This window comes from Schistocerca gregaria, chromosome 3 (assembly GCF_023897955.1).
Source record: "Schistocerca gregaria isolate iqSchGreg1 chromosome 3, iqSchGreg1.2, whole genome shotgun sequence".
NCBI lineage: Eukaryota > Metazoa > Arthropoda > Insecta > Orthoptera > Acrididae > Schistocerca > Schistocerca gregaria.
In genome coordinates this window covers 863,295,673-863,319,996 of record NC_064922.1, presented here as the reverse complement: position 1 = coordinate 863,319,996, position 24,324 = coordinate 863,295,673, and the positions used below count along the sequence as shown (strand labels likewise).

Genomic DNA, 24,324 nt, shown 5'->3' with positions numbered 1-24,324 from the left:
GCGATTCTGCGTGTGTGTCCCTCCATTCGCGGTATTACCGTTCAATATTTAAAACGTATGAGCGCTAATAATCTCGTTATGGGGGCCCTATTGGATTCTCGTCCTCTGTCACGTGCTCTGGAATGCATTTGTCGGCATTTGAAGAGAGTTGACACAGACTATAGTAAGTAGAAATTCGCTTCAGGCCTTTCTACGCTTCGTTACGAGTGCCCGGTTACGATATTTCGTGTAGACAAGAGCATCCCGTGCGTACAGTTTTTGTGATAACTTCATATGCTGAGGTCATCGGTCCCTAGGCTTACACACTACTTAATCTAACTAAACAACTTTCGCTAAGGACAATACACACACCCACGCCCGAAGGAGGACTCGAAAGTCCGACGAGGGGAGCCGCGCGAACCGTGGCAAGGCGGCTATCCCGCGCGGCAGCGAACAGTCTGAGGATGCCGCTGCCCCTACCTGCTAAATATATTACGAATGTTGGGAACAGTAGAGATCCTGTATTGGTTTCTCGAGGCGCATGCGAGGTTATTTTCGCTTCTACTGGTTGCCAGGCAGCACTGCGGATTTCGTTATTGTTATCTTGCTCGAAACACCAAAAGGCCGCCTATCACAACCACCTCTTCGTGTACAGTGCTGACAGAGAAAAAAATAAGTCGAGCCCTACTCCGAGATTCCCAGTTTTTCACCCAGTACTGGACGGCCGCCCACAACAGGCTGCAAGAAGGAAGGAGAGAAAGACACCGCTTGCGCGGAATGGCTGTGCAACGGAGCACGGCGTTGTGGAAGTCTCCTGTCGTGATTAACGGAGAGGGAAAAGAAAATATCAGTCAGTTTAGGAGTCGATTTCCGCTGCTCCTGAGTGTTTTGAGAAGTGCGCCATCTCGTCCGCTAACGACCCCCCGCTGGCGCCGGTCTCTCGGAGACCGGTCTGCTGTCCCCTGGAAGCCCGCCTCTGCGCAGACTACGGTGTGGGACACTGTCCTGCCATCCGTCCCTGCTCTACCAGCTGGCCTGGGCTAAAACACAAACAACTCGCGGCGACGACGTGTGATTTAATTAACATTCGAAAATAACTAGGAAATATCGCCATAATTCTCAATCCCAGAGAAAAGACTTTCAGACCAGGATACAAATGTACGTACGGCTTTCCGGAACGACCGGCGGTATATCACGCGAGGAAGCCGCTAAATATAAGTGTGGGATCTGTTCCAAGAGCTGCCGACCGCCGGTTTTACGATTTATCCGCATATTAAAAAAGAAGGAACTCAGTCCTTTTTTCGTTCTTTTTCGTGGGGTCGAGGAATTTTCAGCGAGCTCGTCGGAAAGTACGACGTTTCGAGACAGTAAATAATTCTCAGCGACAAACAAAAATGTTTTTCCACACAGCGAAGCGAGGACAGTTCGCAAGATTATGCGGGTGTGTCGTGGAGGCGCCATCAGAAGTCGAGGCAGCGTCTGGCGCTCCTCAGAGTATCGCAGTGGTACCGCTGCTGTTCACCACATACAGTACTGGCCATTAAAATTGCTACACCACGAAGATGACGTGTTACAGACGCGAAATTTAACCTACAGGAAAAGATGCTCTGATATGCAAATGATTAGTTTTTCAGAGCATTCACACAGGGTTGGTGCTGGTGGCGACACCTACAACGTGCTGACATGAGGAAAGTTTCCAACCGATTTCTCATACACAGTTCACCGGCGTTGCCTGGTGAAACGTTGTTGTGATGCCTCGTGTAAGGAGCAGAAGTGCGTACCATCACGTTTCCGACTTTGATAAAGGTCGGATTGTAGCCTATCGCGATTGCGGTTTATCGTATCGCGACATTGCTGCTCGCGTTGGTCGAAATCCAATGACTGTTAGCAGAATATGGAATCTGTGGCTTCAGGAGGGTAATACGGAACACCGTGCTGGATCCCAACGGCCTCGTATCACTAGCAGTCGAGATGGCAGGCATCTTATCCGCATGGCTGTGCAGCCACATCTCGATCCCTGAGTCAACAGATGGGGATGTTTGCAATACAACAACCATTTGCACGAACAGTTCAACGACGTCTGCAGGAGCACAGACTATCAGCTCGGAGACCATGGCTGCGGTTACCCTCGACGCTGCATCACAGACAAGAGCGCCTGGTTGCACGAATGGCAAAACGTCATTTTTCCGGATGAATCCAGATTCTGTTTACAGCATCATGATGGTCGCATCCGAGTTTGGCGACATCGCGATGAACGCACATTGGAAAAGTGTATTCGTTATCGCTATACTGGCGTATCACCCGGCGTGATAGTATGGGGTGCCATCGGTTACACGTCTCTGTCACTTGTTCGCATTGACGGCACTCTGAACAGTGGACGTTACATTTCAAATGTGTTACGATTCGTGGCTCTACCCTTCATTCGATCCCCGCGAAACCCTACATTTCAGCAGGATAATGCACGGCCGCATGTTGCAGGTCCTGTACCGGCCTTTCTGAACACGGAAAATGTTCGACTGCTGCCCTGACCAGCACATTCTCCCGATCTATCACCAATTGAAAACGTCTGGTCAATGGTGGCCGAGCAGCTGGCTCGTCACAATACGCCAGTCACTACTCTTGATGAACTGTGGTATCGCGTTGAAGCTGCATGGGCAGCTGTACCTGTACACGCCACCCGAGCTGTGTGAGACTCAATATCCAGGCGTATCAAGGCCGTTATTACGGCCAGAGGTGGTTGTTCTGGGTTCTCAGGCTCTATGAACCCAAATTGCGTGAAAATGTAACCACATGTCAGTTCTAGTATAATACATTTGTCCAAGGAATGCCCGTTTATCATCTGCATTTCTCCTTGGTGTAGCAGTTTTAATGGGCGGTGGTGCAGACTGCACACGCACACGGTGTGGCGGATAACGCTGTGCGGCCGTTCCGTTCCGAGGCGACACAGAACTCCGTGTACAGGCAGGTGGCTTCCTCCGAAATTTCTACCCAATTGCAGAGACTCTCTGAAGACAATCAACGCCTGGTGCGAAGGCTGGCAGCTGACTAAACATAAAAAATTAAACATAAATAGCAATGGAGATACCATCGAAGACAGTGCTGCCAAAGCAGAGTTACTAAACACAGCCTTCCGAAATGTCTTCACAAAAGAAGACGAAATAAATATTCCAGAATGCGAATCAAGAACAGCTGCCAACATGGGTAACGTAGAAGTAAATATCCTCGGAGTAGTGAAGCAACTTAAATCGCTTAAAAAGAGCAAGTCTTCTGGTCCAGACTGTATACCACTGATGCATTAGCTCCATGCTTAAAAATCATATACAACCGTTCTCTCGACGAAAGATCCGCACCGAAAGACTGGAAAGTTGCACAGGTCACACTAATATTCAAGAAAGATAGTAGGAGTAATCCACTTAATTACAGGCCCATATCACTAACGTCGATATGCAGCAGGATTGTGTAACATACATTGTGTTCGAAGATTATAAATTACCTCGAAGAAAACGGTCTATTGACACACAGTCAACATGGGTTTCCAAAAAATCGTTCTTGTGAAACACAACTAGCTCTTTATTCGCATAAAGTGTTGAGTGCTATTGACAAGGGATTTCACATTGATTGCGTTTTTCTGGATTTCCTGAAGGTTTTTGACATTGCACCACACAACCAGCTTACAGTGAAATTACGTGCGTATGGAATATCGTCTCAGTTATGTGACTGGATTTGTGATTTTCTGTCAGAGAGGTCACAGTTCGTAGTACTGACGGAAAGTCATTAAAACGGAAGTGATTTCTGCCGTCCCCCAAGGTACTGTTATAGGCCCTTTGCTATTACTTATCTATATATAAACTATTTGGGAGATAATCTGGGCGGCCGTCTTAGGTTGTTTTCACATGACGCTGTCGTTTATCGACTAATAAAATCTTCAGAAGATAAAAACAAACTGCAAAACGATTTAGGAAAGATATCTGAATGATGCGAAAATCGGCAGTTGACCCTAAATAACGAAAAGTGTGACGTCATCCACATGAGTGGCAAAAAGAATCCGTTAAACTTCGGTTACACGATAAATAAGTCAAATCTGAAGGACATAAAATCAACTAAATACCTAGGAATTTCAGTTACGAACAACTTAAATTGGAAGGAACACATAGAAAATGTTGTGAGGAAGGCTAACCACAGACTGCGTTTTATAGGCAGGACACTTAGAAAATGTAACAGATCTTCTAAGGAGACTGCCTACACTACGCTTGTGCTTCCTCTTTTAGAATACTGCTGCGCAGTGTGGGATCCTCACCAGATAGGACTGACGGAAACTGCATATAAGTGACGGAAAAAGTTCAAAAGAGGTCAGCATGTTTTGTATTATCGCAAAATGTGGGAGAGAGTGTGACAGAAATGATACAGGATATGGGCTCGACATCATTAAAAGAAAGGCGTTTTTCGTTGAGACGGAATCTTCTCATGAAATTCCAATCACCGACTTTCCCCTCCGATTGCGAAAATATTTTATTGACACCGGCCTAAAAAGGGAGAAACGATCACCACGACAAAATACGGGAAATCAGAGCTCGTACGGAAAGAGAGAGGTGTTCGTTCTTTCCAAGCGCTATACGAGATTGGAATATAATAGAGAATTGTGAAGGTGGTTCGATGAACTCTCGGCCACGCACTTAAATGTGATTTGCAGAGTATCCATGTAGATGTAGAAATGAAGTGCAATGTGCGTACATCGGTGTAAAGATCCGGTATCGTCTGACTGCACGACAAACAGCGCAGTCATTAGCAGCTAAGAGTTTCATCCCAGAGCGATATAAAGTGAAAAAATCACATAAATTTTGCCCAGGGAAAGGCAAGATATCGGGGGTCACATTTATTGGAAAATACCGAGAAACTTATGCCCGAAACTGGTCGCTTACAAAACCTTTGTTCCACCGGCTATTGAGCACTCTCCGTTCATCTGGGATCCTTACCAACTCGGATTAACTGGAGAAAGAGATCCATCACAAGCTTTTTTTTACCTGACAGTGAAAGTCTCACAGAGAAGCACATCGGACGACAGGTATTCGACCTCATGCCTCCTGAATGCAAGTGCAGAGTCATAAGCACTGCGCTACTACGATTGATGTACCTAACCGCGCGCTCCTAATCCACTAACACCGTACAATTGGCAGCCCCTATGTAAACGTATTCACAAAACTACAATGGGCATAAATAAGTATAGCAACCATCTTTTTTCTCGACCAATTTCGGTTGAAAAAAATGCGGAATTTGTTTTGGGACACAGTGGAATATCCTCCCCTTTCAGCCCCTGTAGTTTCATGAAGTTCGCTATACGTAGCCTTTAAAATAGCGTTTGCACCGGAGGTCCATTCCAATACTCAGTATACAATGAACTGTGGATGAAGCCCGACCAACAGGCATTACATGCACTGATCAAAAATGATAGTGCATTGAGAATAGCTGAAATCTAGATCTGCCGATAAAAAATTTCGAAAGGACGACTGATAGCTGAAATCTATTATTTAAAATGTAACAGTCGCTGTGTGCAACAGCCTTCTGAATGAAAGGTAACCCGTTGAAGTTAAAAGATCGTTAGCAAGCACACTTGCTTTCGACTGAAAGTTCTTTGTTTCTTTAACATAAATTTTCGCATATTAAAAGTTGCTTCTCGTGCAACAAAACGTACACTTTAAGTTACAACTTTAAAGATTGTTCGAATTATCCGTGAATTTTCATATCAATTATTATTTTTTGCTTGCATCGAGCAATTCAAGTTTTCGCTTTTAGTTTTCTTTCCGACAGTCGCTAACATTTATTGAAAATCGTAACTGCCTTACTTTCGCAGTTTTGTTGTGGGATAGCTTCCATCAGTTACTCTCGCCATCCTGACATGAAAGTACTCCCCCCAAAAAAAATTTATGGTAATTTTACAAACTAGCCTTTTGCAACGACTGAGTTATCTCAGTCGAGGCAGAAGGCGAAAATATCTCGATTCAGCCAACGCGCTTCACATAAAAAGATATTTCAGCCAAGAGATTACTAATTAATTAACACAATTATAACAATAAACAGCTTACATTCCAAATGCTTTGCACTTTAAAGTCTGGTTAAGGATTCATACTCCTCAAATCAAACGCTCCCCTTTAATTCCCACACAATAATATTCCATTTCATCTTTAGTTTGGAAATTTTTTGGTTCATTTTGTTTTTTTTTATGTTTGTATTACTTCTATTTTCCTGTCAACCAAAACAATATTATAAACAAGATTTGTACGCAAACAAAAACGCCAGTGTGTGTGGAACTTAAGGTTATAAAGTATTATGATACTCCGATTCGTACAAAAAATTCGTCTTCAGCTTCAATTATCGTTATGTAAAATTTAATTAAGACGCCTATCGTGATTATGACGTATGGCTCTGTTGACGCTGTAACAATGACGTCATGAGCACCATTATCAAAAGAAGTCGAAATGGGAGAGGGCACTTTGGCAGTCAGTGTTCTGGGGAGGTCGACGCTAAAGGGTCATCTTTACAGGAGGCTTCCAAGTATACGAGGTAATGGAACATATCTTGTCGACCACGTAGCCACTCTTAACATCGAAACTGAAAATGCGGCTCTAGCTTCCGGATTCCTTCTTCCGCAATCGATATTCACTGCAGTGTAAACGCTCTGCCGTTTCCGAAGCGTTGCTGTTTTGTATCTTAAGTGAGTTGGTCAGTATCGAGACGTGTCATGTTAACAAGAACCAAATTTTGTATGTGACACAAAAGACTTTTTGTACTCCAAAGAACTGGTTACTATCTACTCCGTATTTGTTACAAACTCTGCACTCGTGACTGCCACAGTTGAATGCCTCTGCAGGTTCCCACTTACTTATAACAATTTCGGCTAATCGACACGGAGCGGCGACCGTTTGTGCTGAGAAGGAGAAGAGGCTGAGCATGACGTCAGCCACCAGGCATATTTAATCGAAACAGGCATCGAGCTGACGAAAACACAATAGCTGTTCTCGTCAGGCAATTCGTGTAGGACACGCGCCTCCGTAGCCGATGTCGCTAAGGCACGCGAGTGCCGTGGCGTTCGACCCGCGGGTAAGCCGGTTCGAATCCTGCTGGTAGAAAAACACTCACTGCCAGTATCTGCCCAGCAAGGGGAGCAAAGGTGGTGGCGTAAAGTTGCTGATCATCAGACTTCGCGCCAACGTCCTGGTTTAAATACTAAGCCTCTCCGCAGTGTCTCGTGAAGAGAGCACACGCGACGCTGATGATGGTGTTGTTCCCTCTGTCGGTTTGGGGCGTTAAAGCGACCTCGACATGAAATGACTGAAATTTCCGAAAACATTTTTTGTCCCCATATGAAAGACAATTTTATCCCGTTTCAAAAAATGTACTTTTTATCTACTTTTCAGTTGTTGATTTGGCCTTAACGCCCTTTGAACAAATGTTTGCAAACCAGCCACGCTCATGCGACAGGCAAGGAATATCACCATCAACATTTCTTGCCTGCCATAGTCATGGAAACAATAAAGACAATATACAAGGACCTTGGTTCAAATGGCTCTGAGCACTAACATCTGAGGTCATCAATCCCCTAGAACTTAGAACTACTTAAACCTAACCAACCTAAAGACATCACTCGCATCCATGTCCGAGGCAGGATTCGAACCTGCGACCGTAGCAGTCGTGCGGTTCCGGACTGAAGCGCCTAGAACCGCTCGGCCACCGCAGCCGGCCCATACAAGGACCTTGCAGACACAACGAAATTATTTAGCAAATGTCTACATGGCCGTGCACATAACCCTAATGAGAGTTTCAGCAGCTGCGTGTGGCAACGAGTGCTAAACACAGTGTTTGTTGGATGGAAAGTACTCAACATTGGTTTGATGTATGCTGCCATCTGTTTCAATGATGGTGTAATCAGCAGGACAAAAGTAATGGACAAATTAGGCATCCAGCCAGGAAATAATATGATAACTGCTCTGACTTCCATAGATTGTCAGCGACTAGTTGAAGCTGAAAAGGTTGTGGAAGCTGCCACTATCGAGTCCAGAATAAGGTAAATACTCCTGAAGAAGCCTACAGAGGATAAAGAAGCAGCTGATCAGCAAGATTATGCTGCTGGAATGTTCTAAAAGAGGCATACGGTGAGCCAAAAACACTGTGAACATTCTTTTCTCATTTTCTCGAAATTACATTTTCAGGACATTAAGTACATATAACTTCACAATGGTTTTCTGCATTTTCACATACTTTCTCTCAAGTGAAGAACTGGATAGTATCATTGTATTATGCCTAATACATCCAGAAATGATCTAGGTTTGTCATTCTGAATATAATTTTAGCGGAGTTTTTTTAGAGAAAATAGTAATGTGTTATAATAATGGTCTTTCTATTTCCTCAGATATACTCCAAACTAAAAAACGAGAGGCATAATGTGTTCCTATGAATTTTGAGAGCAACCTGCCACAGTTAGAATGCTATTAGACTGATGATGGACCAGAAAATGGCACCAGAATAGGAACGTCTATTATAAAAACATCTATTAGGCAAAATATTGTAATCCTTAGACTATAATAGATATTTCAATAAATTTTCCTTTTACAGCTTGAGTTAATGTCATTCATTGTTGGTACAAAACCACAACTTCCACCGCATTGTAGACCATGAGTAATGTGCACTGAGAGCGAGGAATAAAAACGCAGCCCGTTCACGCCCACGTCCCCTTAGACTTGGTTGGCCCCTTGGGGCTCTTCGCAAGGAGCATGCTCTGTGCCGGCACAGGCTGTCATACTCTCCCTTCTATCCTCATCACCATACAACACACACACACACAAACACTCACACACAAACACTCACACACAAAAATTACATACATGTAGCATTACATCTTAGAAGAAAGATTAAGGAAAGGCAAACCTACGTTTCTAGCATTTGTAGACTTAGAGAAAGCTCTTGACAATGTTGACTGGAATACTCTCTTCCAAATTCTGAAGGTGGCAGGGGTAAAATACAGAGAGCGAAAGGCTATTTACAATTTGTACAGAAACCAGATGGCAGTTGTAAGACTCGAGGGACATGAAAGGGAAGCAGTGGTTGGGAAGGGAGTAAGACAGGGTTGTAGCCTCTCACCGATGTTATTAAATCTGTATGTTGAGCAAGCAGTACAGGAAACAAAAGAAAAACTCGGAGTAGGTATTAAAATTCATGGAGAAGAAGTAAAAACTTTGAGGTTCGCTGATGACATTGTAATTTTGTCAGAGACAGCAAAGGACTTGGAAGAGCAGTTGAATGGAATGCACAGTGTCTTGACAGGAGTATATAAGATGAACATCAACAAAAGCAAAACGAGGATAATGGAATGTAGTAGAATTAAGTCGGGTAATGCTGAGGGAATTAGATTAGGAAATGAGACACTTAAAGTAGTAAAGGAGTTTTGCTATTTGGGGAGCAAAATAACTGATGATGGCCGAAGTAGAGAGGATATAAAATGTAGATTCGCAATGGCAAAGAAAGCGTTTCTCAACAAGAAAAATTTGTTAACATCGAGTCTAGATTTAAGTGTTAGGAACTATTTTCTGATAAATAGTTTGGACAAGAAGAGAATAGAAGCTTTCGAAATGTGGTGCTACAGAAGAATGCTGAAGATTAGATGGGTAGATCACATAACTAATGAGGAAGTATTGAATAGGATTGGGGAAAAGAGAAGTTTGTGGCACAACTTGACCAGAAGAAGGGATCGGTTGATAGGACATGTTCTGAGGCATTAAGGGATCACCAATTTAGTATTGGAGGGCAGCGTGGAGAGTAAAAATTGCAGAGGGAGACGAAGAGATGAATACACCAAGCAGATTCAGAAGGATGTAGGTTGCAGTAGGTACTGGGAGATGAAGAAGCTTGCACAGGATAGAGTAGCATGGAGAGCTGCATCAAAGCAGTCTCAGGAATGAAGACCACAACAACAACATGTAGCATTACAAATATTGTGATGGAGCATGTTGTAAATAAATAACAAAAATCGTGTAGGAAAACTGACGACAGGAAAACCTATATCTGACCGGACTAACAAAATCGATGCAGATCTTAATCGTTTAATATTGAAACTCATCAGCTAAAATCGCCTTCAGACATTCACTTTTCATGACTCGGAAGTTGAGTTGCATGAAAATGTAGCATTCGTGCCCCACGTATGTCACGTCAATGTATTCATTTGTCGTAACTTTAATGTGCGAGCCATGTTAAATGTTTGTGCCAGCCATGCTAAATGTTTAACCAATGTATGTGTTGTTGTTGTTGTTGTTGTCTTCCGTCCTGAGACTGGTTTGATGCAGCTCTCCATGTTACTCTATCCTGTGCAAGCTTCTTCATCTCCCAGAACCCACTGCAACCTACATCCTTCTGAATCTGCTTAGTGTAGTCATCTCTTGGTCTCCCTCTATGATTTTTACCCTCTACGCTGCCCTCCAATACTAAACTGGTGATCCCTTGATGCCTTAGAACATGTCCTACCAACCGATCCCTTCTTCTGGTCAAGTTGTGCCACAAACTTCTCCCCAATCCTATTCAATACCTCCTCATTAGTTATGTGATCTACCCATCTAATCTTCAGCATTCTTCTGTAGCACCACATTTCGAAAGCTTCTATTCTCTTCTTGTCCAAACTAGTTATCGTCCATGTTTCACTTCCATACATGGCTACACTCCATACAAATACTTTCAGAAATGACTTCCTGACCCTTAAATCTAGACTCGATGTTAACAAATTTCTCTTCTTCAGAAAAGCTTTCCTTGCCATTGCCAGTCTAGATTTTATATCCTCGCTACTTCGACCATCATCAGTTATTTTGCTCCCCAAATAGCAAAACTCCTTTACTACTTCAAGTGTCTCATTTCCTAATCTAATTCCCTCAGCATCACCCGACTTCATTCGACTACATTCCATTATCCTCGTTTTGCTCTTGTTGATGTTCATTCTATATTCTACTTTCAAGACACTATCCATTCCGTTCAACTGTTCTTCCAAGTCCTTTGCTGTTTCTGACAGAATTACAATGTCATCGGCGAACCTCTAAGTTTTTATTTCTTCTCCATGGATTTTAATACCTACTCCGAATTTTTCTTTTGTTTCCTTTACTGCTTGCGCAATATACAGATTGAATAACATCGGGGAGAGACTACAACCCTGTCTCACTCCCTTCCCAACCACTGCTTCCCTTTCATGTCCCTCGACTCTTTTAACTGCCATCTGGTTTCTGTACAAATTGCAAATAGCCTGTCGCTCCCTATATTTTACCCCTGCCACCTTCAGAATTTGAAAGAGAGTATTCCAGTCAACATTGTCAAAAGCTTTCTCTAAGTCTACAAATGCTAGAAACGTAGGTTTGTCCTTCCTTAATCTAGCTTCTAAGATAAGTCGTAGGGTCAGTATTGCCTCACGTGTTCCAACATTTCTACGAAATCCAAACTGATCTTCCCCGAGGTCGGCTTCTACTAGTTTTTCCATTCGTCTGTAAAGAATTCGCGTTAGTATTTTGCAGCTGTGACTTATTAAACTGATAGTTCGGTAATTTTCACATCTGTCAACACCTGCTTTCTTTGGGATTGGAATTATTACATTCTTCTTGAAGTCTGAGGGTATTTCGCCTGTCTCATACATCTTGCTCACCAGATGGTAGAGTTTTGTCAGGACTGCCTCTCCCAAGGCCGGCAGTAGTTCCAATGGAATGTTATCTACTCCGGGGGCCTTGTTTCAACTCAGGTCTTTCAGTGCTCTGTCAAACTCTTCACGTAGTATCATATCTCCCATTTCGTCTTCATCTACGTCCTCTTACATTTCCATAATATTGTCCTCAAGTACATCGCCCTTGTATAGACCCTCTATATACTCCTTCCACCTTTCTGCTTTCCCTTCTTTGCTTAGAACTGGGTTTCCATTTGAGCTCTTGATGTTCATACAAGTGGTTCTCTTTTCTCCAAAGGTCTCTCTAATTTTCCTGTAGGCAGTATCTATCTTACCCCTAGTGAGATAAGCCTCTACGTCCTTACATTTGTCCTCTAGCCATCCCTGCTTAGCAATCTTGCACTTCCTGTCGATCTCATTTTTGAGACGTCTGTATTCCTTTTTGCCTGCTTCATTTAATGCATTTTTATATTTTCTTCTTTCATAAATTAAATTCAATATTTCTTCCGTTACCCAAGGATTTCTAGTAGCCCTCGTCTTTTTACCTACTTGATCCTCTGCTGCCTTCACTACTTCATCCCTCAAAGCTACCCATTCTTCTTCTACTGTATTTCTTTTCCCCATTCCTGTCAATTGCTCCCTTATGCTCTCCCTCAAACTCTGTACAACCTCTGGTTCTTTCAGTTTATCCAGGTCCCGTCTTCTTAAATTACCACCTTTTTGCAGTTTCTTCAGTTTTAATCTACAGGTCATAACCAATAGATTGTGGTCAGAGTCCACATCTGCCACTGGAAATGTCTTACAATTTAAAACCTGGTTCCTAAATCTCTGTCTTACCATTATATAATCTATCTGATACCTTTTAGTATCTCCGGGATTCTTCCATGTGTACAACCTTCTTTTATGATTCTTGAACCAAGTGTTACCTATGATTAAGTTGTGCTCTGTGCAAAATTCTACCAGGCGGCTTCCTCTTTCATTTCTTTGCCCCAATCCATATTCACCTACTATGTTTCCTTCTCTCCCTTTTCCTACACTCGAATTCCAGTCACCCATTACTATTAAATTTTCATCTCCCTTCACTATCTGAATAATTTCTTTTATTTCATCATACATTTCTTCAATTTCCTCGTCATCTGCAGAGCTAGTTGGCATATAAACTTGTACTAGTGTAGTAGGTGTGGGCTTCGTATCTATCTTGGCCACAATAATGCGTTCACTATGCTGTTTGTAGTAGCTTACCCGCATTCCTATTTTCCTATTCATTATTAAACCTACTCCTGCATTACCCCTATTTGATTTTGTGTTTATAACCCTGTAGACACCTGACCAGAAGTCTTGTTCCTCCTGCCACCGAACTTCACTAATTCCCACTATATCTAACTTTAACCTATCCATTTCCCTTTTTAAATTTTCTAACCTACCTGCCCGATTAAGGGATCTGACATTCCACGCTCCGATCCGTAGAACGCCAGTTTTCTTTCTGCTGATAACGACATCGTCTTGAGTAGTCCCCGCCCGTAGATCCGAATGGGGGACTATTTTACCTCCGGAATATTTTACAAAAGAGGACGCCATCATCATTTAATCATACAGTAAAGCTGCATGCCCTCGGGAAAAATTACGGCCGTAGTTTCCCCTTGCTTTCAGCCGTTCGCAGTACCAACACAGCAAGGCCGTTTTGGTTAATGTTACAAGGCCAGATCAGTCAATCATACAGACTGTTGCCCCTGCAACTACTGAAAAGGCTGCTGCCCCTCTTCAGGAACCACACGTTAGTCTGGCCTCTCAACAGATACCCCTCCGTTGTGGTTGCACCTACGGTACGGCTATCTGTATCGCTGAGGCACGCAAGCCTCCCCACCAACGGCAAGGTCCATGGTTCATGGGGGGACATGTATGTGTTATCATATTTATTTCCTTTATTTCCAGCGCAAAGTAAACAAACTTTACGTAAATATTTTTTTTAAAATTTAGAACATCAAAACTAACCATGGATCTGCGCCTATAAAAGATACAAGTGCCAGAATGTATGCGCCGAGGGGAAGGGGAGGGGGAGGGTTCCAGTGGAGAAAAGGAAATGAGAAAATAGTTTTTTCAACTTTTTTTCCAGTTCTCGGGAACAGTAGCGTTTGCAGCTCTCCTTTTGTTTGTCATTTATCAGCTCACTACTCTTCTACCTACAAAATCTACTTCTCCGCAGTTTACAGTGACAGTACCTACGGCTGGAAATAACACCTTAAAAATACTATAAAAAAGGTGAGCCTGTACGACGCAGTGCTACGTAGTCCAAGAAAATGCGGGGCAGACGATTTGAGTAATATCTGAACAAAACATGAGAGAATGGGATTGCAAAATGAAGTCGAACGCGAGCGTAGGGAACCGACAGGCGAACTTTAATTTCGGTGTAAAAAGGTTGGCGCACAGTCTACAGTGCTTTTTGTGAACATGGTTGGGCTCTGGAAGGTGAACTAACAAAACATCGTTCACGATCCTAGATGTTACTGACAAATACAGGCAGGGGTAAAATATAGGCAGGGGTAAAATACAGGGAGCGAAAGGCTATTTACAATTTGTACAGAAACCAGATGGCAGTCATAAGAGACGAGGGGCATGAAAGGGAAGCAGTGGTTGGGAAAGGAGTGAGACAGGGTTGTAGCCTCTCCCCGATGTTATTCAATCTGTATATTGAGCAAGCAGTAAAGGAAACAAAAGAAAAATTTGGAGTAGGTATTAAAATTCATGGAGACGAAGTAAAAACTTTGAGGTTCGCCGATGACATTGTAATTCTGTCAGAGACGGCAAAGGACTTGGAAGAGCAGTTGAACGGAATGGACAGTGTCTTGAAAGGAGGATATAAGATGAACATCAACAAAAGCAAAACGAGGATAATGGAATGTAGTCAAATTAAATCGGGTGATGCTGAGGGAATTAGATTAGGAAGTGAGACACTTAAAGTAGTAAAGGAGTTTTGCTATTTGGGGAGCAAAATAACTGATGATGGTCGAAGTAGAGAGGATATAAAATGTAGACTGGCAATGGCAAGGAAAGCGTTTCTGAAGAAGAGAAATTTGTTAACATGGAATATAGATTTAAGTGTTAGGAAGTCATTTCTGAAAATATTTGTTTGGAGTGTAGCCATGTATGGAAGTGAAACATGGACGATAACTAGTTTGGACAAGAAGAGAATAGAAGCTTTCGAAATGTGGTGGTAGGACATGTTTTGAAGCATCAAGGGATCACCAATTTAGCATTGGAGGGCAGTGTGGAGGGTAAAAATCGTAGAGGGAGACCGAGAGATGAGTACACTAAGCAGATTCAGAAGGATGTAGGTTGTAGTAGGTACTGGGAGATGAAGCAGCTTGCACAGGATAGAGTAGCAAGGAGAGCTGCATCAAAACAGTCTCAGGACTGAAGACAACAACAACAACAACAACAACAACAACAACAACAACAACATTGGAACCTCCATAATTCCATTCACTGTAGACCAGTCGCTCGTTTGACGAGGATACGTGGGAGTACGAATATAACTACATAACGATATAACTAGGGCCGTGACAGGACACTGCTTGCAACAGTCTGCAAAGAAGCAGTCAGATCGCCACGAAAAAGTTACCATAGGGTACTTCGAAATTTTCTGTGCTGGTTCGTAATCCAGTGAAATGGTGTTGCACAAGAGTGAATTGTAAAGCATCAATTTTAATTATTACAAAACGAGTAATATTATTTTTATTTGTGCGATGAAGCTGAAAGTGTCGCTCCTGTCACTATGCACATGCAGAGAATAACATTAAATAACTGGCACTAGCGAAGAGCTCCCATACATAGCGCCACAGTCTGGTGGAGGGAGAGGGAGGAGAGAGGGAGGGGGGGGGGGAAGAGAGAGAGAGAGAGAGAGAGAGAGAGAGAGAGAGAGAGAGAGTACTCACACTCCTTATTCTTGTCCATGGATTTGTGTAGCGGCGAGTCGTCGACTTCGCACTTGGGCGGCGAGGTGGGCCGGCCGGCGGCGGCGCTGGCGGCGGGGGCGGCGCCGGAGCCGGGGCCGGGCGGGGGCGGCGCGTCGGCCGAGCCACAGCCGGGGCCCTCCGCCTCCGCCATGCTGGGGGCGGCGTCGCCCTGGCCGCTACCCGACTGTTGCTGCTGCTGCTGCTGCAGCTGCAGCTGGTAGTCCTAGGGCACAGATACAGTTACAGTAAACACCCCACACTCGAAAGTCAATTTTTGTGCTGCAGTTGCATTTAATAACAAATAAAGACAGAAGGTTCCCCCAGTTGCACAAATATAGACACCGTAAATTACAATGTTTTATTTCTACAAACTATAGTTGTTTTAGCCCACCGGTGGATAGATCGGAATTACTCCTTTCAAAAATTACTCGGACACAATATCTTTGCATCACACAAGGCAGTTAAAAAAATTAGAGGACAGTGATATGAGGGTCGCCCTCGGTGGGTTCCCGTTGTTTTCAGCGAGGATCGCGCCGCATCCCGGAAAATGGCTCGCAGCTGTCAGGTGGGACTGGGCCAGCCAGCTCACTCGCAGCGCAGCCCAGCGCCGAAATGCCGTACATTGTGCTGACGTTCTGCTGAAACTGCTACGGGGGTGTGCAGACATCTGGTTGACCAGGTCACACCCGTTGTCTCGTCAACATAATTATTTGTTGACAGCTTTCGTGCCTTTGTCATAACGGCTGTTTATCCGCCCCTAAAGAACGCACACACCTGCATTCCCACATAATGCTGAGTACTGTCTAGTTTGTGCCAAAATCCTCGTCTTGTCGGTGCGTCACAAGTCTTCAGCAGTGTGCCCGCTGCACTACAGGCTCGGTAACAGCGAGCCTCAGGCGCTAATGACCATAGCACATAGCAGTTTTGCCCCCCCCCCCCCCCCCAAAAAAAAAAAAAAAAAAACAGCGAGCCTCGGGCTGGGTGACCCGCATCCACAGCGGCCTCTCGGAACGCACCTGCAGAGCTGTCTGCCCTCCGGTGTCTCTTGCCGGCTGGCGTCCCCTTCAGCAGACACACTACAGAACACCTCTGGTTCAAATGGCTCTGAGCACTACGGGACTTGACTTCTTTGGTCATCAGTCCCCTAGAACTTAGAACTACGTAAACCTAACTAACCTAAGGACATCACACACATCCATGCCCGAGGCAGGATTCGAACCTGCGACCGTAGCGGTCTCGCGGTTCCGGACTGCAGCGCCTAGAAACGCTAAGCTACGTCGGCCGGCACAGGAAGATGTACGAACTGTTTTAAAACGTCAGGTAACAGGTCTATAATTTGGCAATAAATAAAGAAAGAAAGCACGTTCGTAAGTAATAATTAGCTACATTTGTGATTAGAAGGACAGACAGTAACCTGCAAGTTATTCTGGACGCGAAGTCTGTGACGCGAGATCAGCGCCCCGCCGATTTCGGCAAGCTTCTGCACTAGGCGGGAAAATCGAAAGCGACTGCAATGAAAAGATTTAAGTCACTATTTTTCCGTTTTCGACAAAGTTAACCTAACAGATCACAGTGTTGGTTTTGTTTCGTACCAGATGGAATCCTTAGAACACTATCGACGAAGGAAATTTTATTGCTACATAGCAGACCAGCAACCCAATATTTTCCGAGAAGTCTAGGGATTTGTGGTTTCGATCCGTTACAAGTACACGTGAGAAGGGAAGCTAACTGGAGAATCGGAGTCAGTGGCCAAGTCGTTCAACACCATTGTTCAGATGTGTGCGTGCGTGGAGTTCGAATAGCACTTTTTGCAATATTTTTTTATTAGTTGACAGGAGAGCGAATGCTATCGTGAAATTTGTATATTTTTTGGTGAAATCTAGCTACACTTAGCTGCCATCAGTGACTTATGAAATATTTATTTATTTTTGCGGAACAGTTTTGGAGGTTTTTCAGGATCATCTTCACATAAGGCATGCGAAAGTTTGCACATTCAAGTTGTGGCACGATGGTGGGCAGTGGAGATTGCTTCGCTGTAACAAGAACATCTTGTGAGATGAACAGCTGGCGAGGTTTGCCAAACTACGGAATATTCCAAAAGCGACTGGTCACAGCTAACTGTACTCACGTTACATTTAACACACAGTTACGGGTTTCTAGAAAATCCATTACGGATAAGCTTAATTATTTGTTGTTATGTTAAATAAAATAAATTTTATTGTTAGCGAGGAAAATTGAGGTTATGTTGCAGTACGTTGCACCTTTCATGTTATCGTCCCTATGTTGATCTCCGCGAACATCAGTTTAAAGCAATATGAAATAAAAGAAAGGCGTTACCGGCTACTTAATACAATTACCTACATTTACTGTAGCGTTACCGATTTCAAGCCTGCCAGGCACTTCTTCAGATGCATATGCAATTGTAGATTACCTGGTACTGTCGGTAGCATAGGATCACTACTCTTTTTGTGCACAACGGTGTCATGTCTGAGCTCTGAGCACTATGGGACTTAACTACTGTGGTCATCAGTAGGTGTCACGTCTATCTATGCTCTGTACACAGCACAGGTATGTTGAGATGCGCCAAACTGATTCGAAACCGATACTGGATCACTAAACAAGGAGAATGAAAGTGATCTGTTGCAGTTTTATCTCAGTTTACACTGCTTTAATGCTACTGGGGTGTTCACGTTTGTAGGGACACCTTATGTGTGGAACCAACACCGCTCACAATCTTTACTTTACGCATATGATGCAGTCGTCTATGAAGAAGTGTTATCCGCGAAACTTAACACACGTTCGCTAATATCTCGATAAATATGCCACTCGATTTCGAAAGCGGCAGCTTCGAACTTGGTTAAGATTAATGTTCAAGAGTTTAATAATATGGTCTCATTCGAAAGTAAGGCACACATTCGGTGAACAGTCTTTGGGCCTGATTTCTAATGTCTGAATGTTTTCTTCGGAGCTTGTGCACAGATGCATTTCTGTTTCGGACTTTGTGCCGAAAAAGTCAGCCTCTTTCCGTCGACTGGTACGAGGTGACAATAAAATGGCGCCCGTCTCTTGAGAATCGTTTCCGTGTATTTTTTGTATTTGTTTTAAATCTCTTTACTCGGTATTTTTTTTTTTTTTTTTTTTTTTTTTTTTTTTTTTTTTTTTTTTTTTTTTTTTTACGAATTCCGATTTACATCGCTACTTGGCGAGCCGCATCGCTCTGGTGGAGGCTACTCGGTGCACCCCCCCCCCCCCCCCCCCCCCGACCCCGACCCCCTTCCGTGTTCCACTAGCGTAAGGTACGCGAGAGCCTCAGTACTACTAAGCGTCCGTACCAGCCCGCATCTCTCTAATTTTACTTTCGTAGTCTTTTCGCGAGATGTACGAGGGGACTTCAAAATATGTTACACATTGCACTATACCTCAAAGTGACGCAAGTGACTCACATACATGAAATTCTTTTCTCGACAGTCACAAAGCCGAAACGTTCAACCCATCATTGGGTTGCTGGACGATAGAAACCCGCTGCTCGGTCACGGAGCCTTTCCAGAATCGCTATTTATACGTCCTTACAATTGGAAAATCACTTTCGTCCTAGGCGTTCCTTCAACTTTCGGAAAATATGAAAATCACATGGTGCAAATTCTGCACTTTACGGTCTACGTCACTCATTTCTATGCGCCTCCGGTCAAATTGTTTGCAGGATTCCACTACGGCTCGGCGGACACTGCATTTGATCAACACTGAAGCGCCAAAAAATGTATAGGCATGCGTATTTAAATACAGAGGTATGGAAACAGGCAGAATACTGCGCTGCGGTCGCTAACGCCTATATAAAACAAGTGTCTGGCGCAGTTGTTAGATCGGTTAGTGCTGCTACCATGACAGGTTGTCCGGATTTAAGTGAGTTTTAACGTGGTGTTATAGTCGGTGCACGAGCGATGGGGCCAGCATCTCCGAGGTAGCGATGAAGTGGGGATTTTGCCGTAAGACCACTGCACGAGTGAAGCGTGAAAATCAGGAATCCGGTAAAACATCAAATCTCCGACATCGTCGCGGCCGGCAAAAGATCCTCCAACAACGGGATTAATTATGACTGAAGAGAATCGTTCAGCTGGACAGAAGTGCAAACCTTCCGCAAACTGCTGCAGATTTCAATGCTAGGCCACCAGCAAGTGTCAGCGTGTGAACCATTCAACGACACATCGTCGATTTGGGCCTTCGGCGCCAAAGCCCCACTCGTGTACCCTTTGACGACTGCACGAAACAAAGCTTTACCCCTCACCTGGTTCCATCAACACCGACACTGGATTGTTCAAGACTGGAAACGTTGCCTGGTCGGACGAGTCTCGTTTCAAATTGTATCGAGCGAATGGACGTGTATGGGTATGGAGACAACCTCATAAATCCGTCGACCCTGTACGTCAGCAGGGGACTATTCAAGCTGGTGCAGGCTCTGTAATGGTGTGGGGCGTGTGCAGTTGGAGTGATATGGGACTCCTGATACGTCTAGATACGACTGTGACGGGTGACACGTTCACACGTACGTAAGCTTACTGTCTGATCACCTGCATCCATTCGTGACCACTGTGCATTCCGACGGGCAATTCCAGCAGGACCCCACACGCCCAGAATTGCTACAGAGTGGTTCCAGGAAACTATTCTGAGTTACACGCTTCCGCTGGCCACCAAACTCCCCAGAGATGAACATTATTGAGCATATCAGGGATACCTTGCCACCTTCTGTTCAGAAGAGAGATCCGCCACCTCGTGCTCTTACGGATTTATGGACAGCACTGCAGGATTCATGGTTCAGTTCCCTCCAGCACTACTTCAGACTATAGTCCATGCCACGTCGTGCTGCAGCACTTCTGCTTGCTCGCAGGGGCCCTACGCGATATTAGGCAGATGTAACAATTTCTTTGGCCCTACACTGTATATACTGCCAGAATTTCACGGTGCATCTTTGTACAATTTAGACCTTACGCCCACAAGAATCGTACTGTCCAGCGCACTTCACCTTTGGAGTAAGTTTCCAGTTTCCGCGCTGCTTCACTCCCTACGCTGGTGCACCTGGTATCTGTACTGCAGCAGAACCGCGCCTGTAGGAAAGGTGGAACGTGCACTCTGTTCTGACAAAGCGACACTCTTATTGCGTAATTGTCTTAGCGTGGGATGACGTGTGTAACTTACTTTCCGAAGTCGGTATATTTGTACGAGGGAGCGATATTCGTGCTTCTTAGTTGAAACAGTTTTTCATGGTCATTTTCCCTTTACATATTTCAAATTTTATTCTTTGTGATTTTTCATGTTTTGTCCGGAGCTTTAATACGGCATGTGTTATTATATCATCATCATCATCATCATCATCATCATCATCACCAGCACCACCACCACCACTAACGTATTTAATCATTAATCGCTCCATAACATGATATTTCCCTGGTAATGTAGCAATGATAAAGTTTCCCCACGAAAAAATGACAGCAAATAAACGAAAACCAGTCAGTGTGTGATCCAAGTGACGTGTAGTTTGAAGTCTGGATGCGTACCCCGACAGACACGAGCGGTGCGGCAGCCGACGTGTGGAACGGACTAGCGTGGTCTCGTGAGGGGATCCAGGCACCTCTGCTACCGCTGGCGTACTCTTGACTCCTCCCCGGCACTGCTCGTCTCAGGGCATTTAATATCGCCTGAGGGCCACTGCATACGATGTGGTCGCCTGTTCAACTGGGGCGCAGGGCCACGTGCAGACCTCTCTTCCTCACTGTGGACGCGCGTCGTTCAGAGTAGTTCATCTCAGCTCGTTTGTAGTCAAGGTCTTGTGAGATGCGTAATTGCAAAGAAGCCGTGACTGACACACCTCCTTCTTCGTGCTGTCCGTGACGTGATTCACAGCGCTCTGACAGCCCAAACGTTTTTGGGGCCTGTAAGTTCAACGAGCTCGTCCGTAACATCTGGAGCTCACACAGACCTGCAGTAATCCAGAGCCGTTGTGATAGAAAGTCTCATTTCAAACTGTCGCTCAAGAATGACAAATTATCGCTCCAACACTTATGTAAGACTTAAACAAAATTTGATTTCTTCATACTTACGGAGGAGTAGTGCCATCAGTGTACATACGGTTGTAAACCGAACATCGACGACGTGAGTCTGCGAGCCTGAGAATTATCACGCGCACCTCGCTGTACTATACATTTACATGTTTTGTGATAACCTGGTTATTCCACAACTGTGATCCGTGGAAGGGACATTAACATAGTTCTTCTCTTGGAAATGTATGTTCTTCTTTTATGGCATATTTTATGCCCTTGATTACCTCCCTATTGTGGATCTGTGGAACAAAAAGTGCATCTAATCTAAACTCGGCCAGTTGCAAACAATGCTATTGTCTTTTGATTTTCTGAATTGATAGTCTTTATTCAGCAGTTACATTCTAAGTACGCATGGCAGCATGGAATTACTGTTATCAAACATAACCAAAACCAGAGAGCGCAAACCGCAGTGCAATGATCGATACACAGAGAACGTGCTGTAATAAGAGGCAGTCGATCCCGGGACCTCCTGATGTGGACCACTGACGGCTGGGAGCGGGTCACGTGCTTGTCTGATTCACCGTCTCTCCGTTTTCCACTCTAGGGCGGCACGCCCATATCAACTTCCCACTGCTAAATGTGGGCGCCGATACAATTGTGAGGTGGTTCTAGAAGACCGAGCACAAGCTGTGTTTTGTGGCTGTTCCACCATGGCAATATAACAATTCGGGCGGCTAGCGCCGTTTAACGTGATTTGCGTGGATAGTTCAGACCTTCTCTTCTACTGTACATCCATTCGATGTACATAATCACATGTGGGTAACTTCTGTACTCTTTCGCCGCTACTGTTCAGTATCTACATCGAAGAACAAATGATGGAAATAAAAGAAAGATTCATGAGTAGAATTAAATTTCAAGGTGAAAAGATGTCAATGATACGATTCGCCGATGACATTGCTATCCTGAGTCGAAGTGAAGAAGAATTACATGGTATGCTGAATGGAATGAACAATCTTTTTTTTTTAATTTTTTTATTGTCATCAGTCTACTGACTGGTCTGATGCGGCCCGACAAGGATTCCTTTCCTGTGCTAACCTCTTCATCTCAGAGTAGCACTTGCACCTACGTCCTCAATTATTTGCTTGACGTATTCCAATCTCTGTCTTCCTCTACAGTTTTTGCCCTCTACAGTTCCCTCTAGTACCATGGAAGTCATTCCCTCATGTCTTAGTAGATGTCCTATCATCTTGTGCCTTCTACTTATCACTGTTTTCCACATATTCCTTTCCTCTCCGATTCTGCGTAGAACCTCCCCATTCCTTACCTTATCAGTCCATCTAATTTTCAACATTCGTCTATAGCACCACATCTCAAATGCTGCGATTCTCTTCTGTTCCGGTTTTCCCACAGTCCATGTTCCACTACCATACGATGCTGTACTCCAGACGTACATCCTCAGAAATTTCTTCCTCAAATTAAGGCCGGTATTTGATATTAGTAGACTTCTCTTGGCCAGAAATGCCTTTTCTGCCATAGCGAGTCTGCTTTTGATATCTTCCTTGCTCCGTCCGTCATTGGTTATTTTACTGCCTAGGTAGCTGAATTCCCTAACTTCATTGACTTCGTGACCATCAATCCTGATGTAAAGTTTCTCGCTGTTCTCATTTCTACTACTTCTCATTACCTTCGTCTTTCTCCGATTTACTCTCAAACCATACTGTGTTCTCATTAGACTGTTCATTCCGTTCAGCAGATCATTTAATTCTTCTTCACTTTCACTCAGGATAGCAATGTCATCAGCGAACCGAATCATTGATATCCTTTCACCTTGTGTTTTAATTCCACTCCTGAACCTTTCTTTTATTTCCATCATTGCTTCCTCGATGTACAGACTGAAGAGTAGGGGCGAAAGGGTACAGCCTTGTCTTACACCCTTCTTAATACGAGCACTTCGTTCTTGATCGTCCACTCTTATTATTCCCTCTTGGTTGTTGTACATATTGTATATGACCCGTCTCTCCCTATAGCTTACCCCAACTTTTTTCAGTATCTCGAAAAGCTTGCACCATTTTATATTGTCGAACCTTTTTTCCAGGTCGACAAATCCTATGAACGTGTCTTGATTTTTCTTTAGCCTTGCTTCCATTATTAGCCGTAACGTCAGAATTGCCTCTCTCGTGCCTTTACTTTTCCGAAAGCCAAACTGATCGTCACCTAGCGCATTCTCAATTTTCTTTTCCATTCTTCTGTATATTATTGTTGTAAGCAGCTTCGATGCATGAGCTGTTAAGCTGATTGTGCGATAATTCTCGCACTTGTCAGCCCTTGCCGTCTTCGGAATTGTGTGGATGATGCTTTTCCGAAAGTCAGATGGTATGTCGCCAGACCCATATATTCTACAGACCAACGTGAATAGTCGTTTTGTTGCCACTTCCCCTAATGATTTAAGCAATTCTGATGGAATGTTATCTATCCCTTCTGCCTTATTTGACAATAAGTCGTCCAAAGCTCTTTTAAATTCCGATTCTAATACTGGATCCCCTATCTCTTCTAAATCGACTCCTGTTTCTTCTTCCATCACATCAGACAAATCTTCACCCTCATACAGGCTTTCAATGTATTCTTTCCACCTATCTGCTCTCTCCTCTGCATTTAACAGTGGAATTCCCGTTGCACTCTT

At 44.0% G+C, this 24,324-nt stretch overlaps 1 protein-coding gene across 4 annotated transcripts in view; it reads right to left on the bottom strand.

The window, feature by feature from the left end:
* LOC126354877 (myocardin-related transcription factor A-like) overlaps positions 1–24,324 on the bottom strand; it is a 306,159-nt gene that overhangs the window by 84,596 nt on the left and 197,239 nt on the right. For all 4 annotated transcript variants that reach the window (XM_050004891.1, XM_050004892.1, XM_050004893.1 and 1 more), the window contains exon 3: positions 15,592–15,835. In XM_050004891.1, coding sequence (XP_049860848.1) covers positions 15,592–15,835 — 244 coding nt within the window. The remainder of the gene's footprint in view (positions 1–15,591; positions 15,836–24,324) is intronic.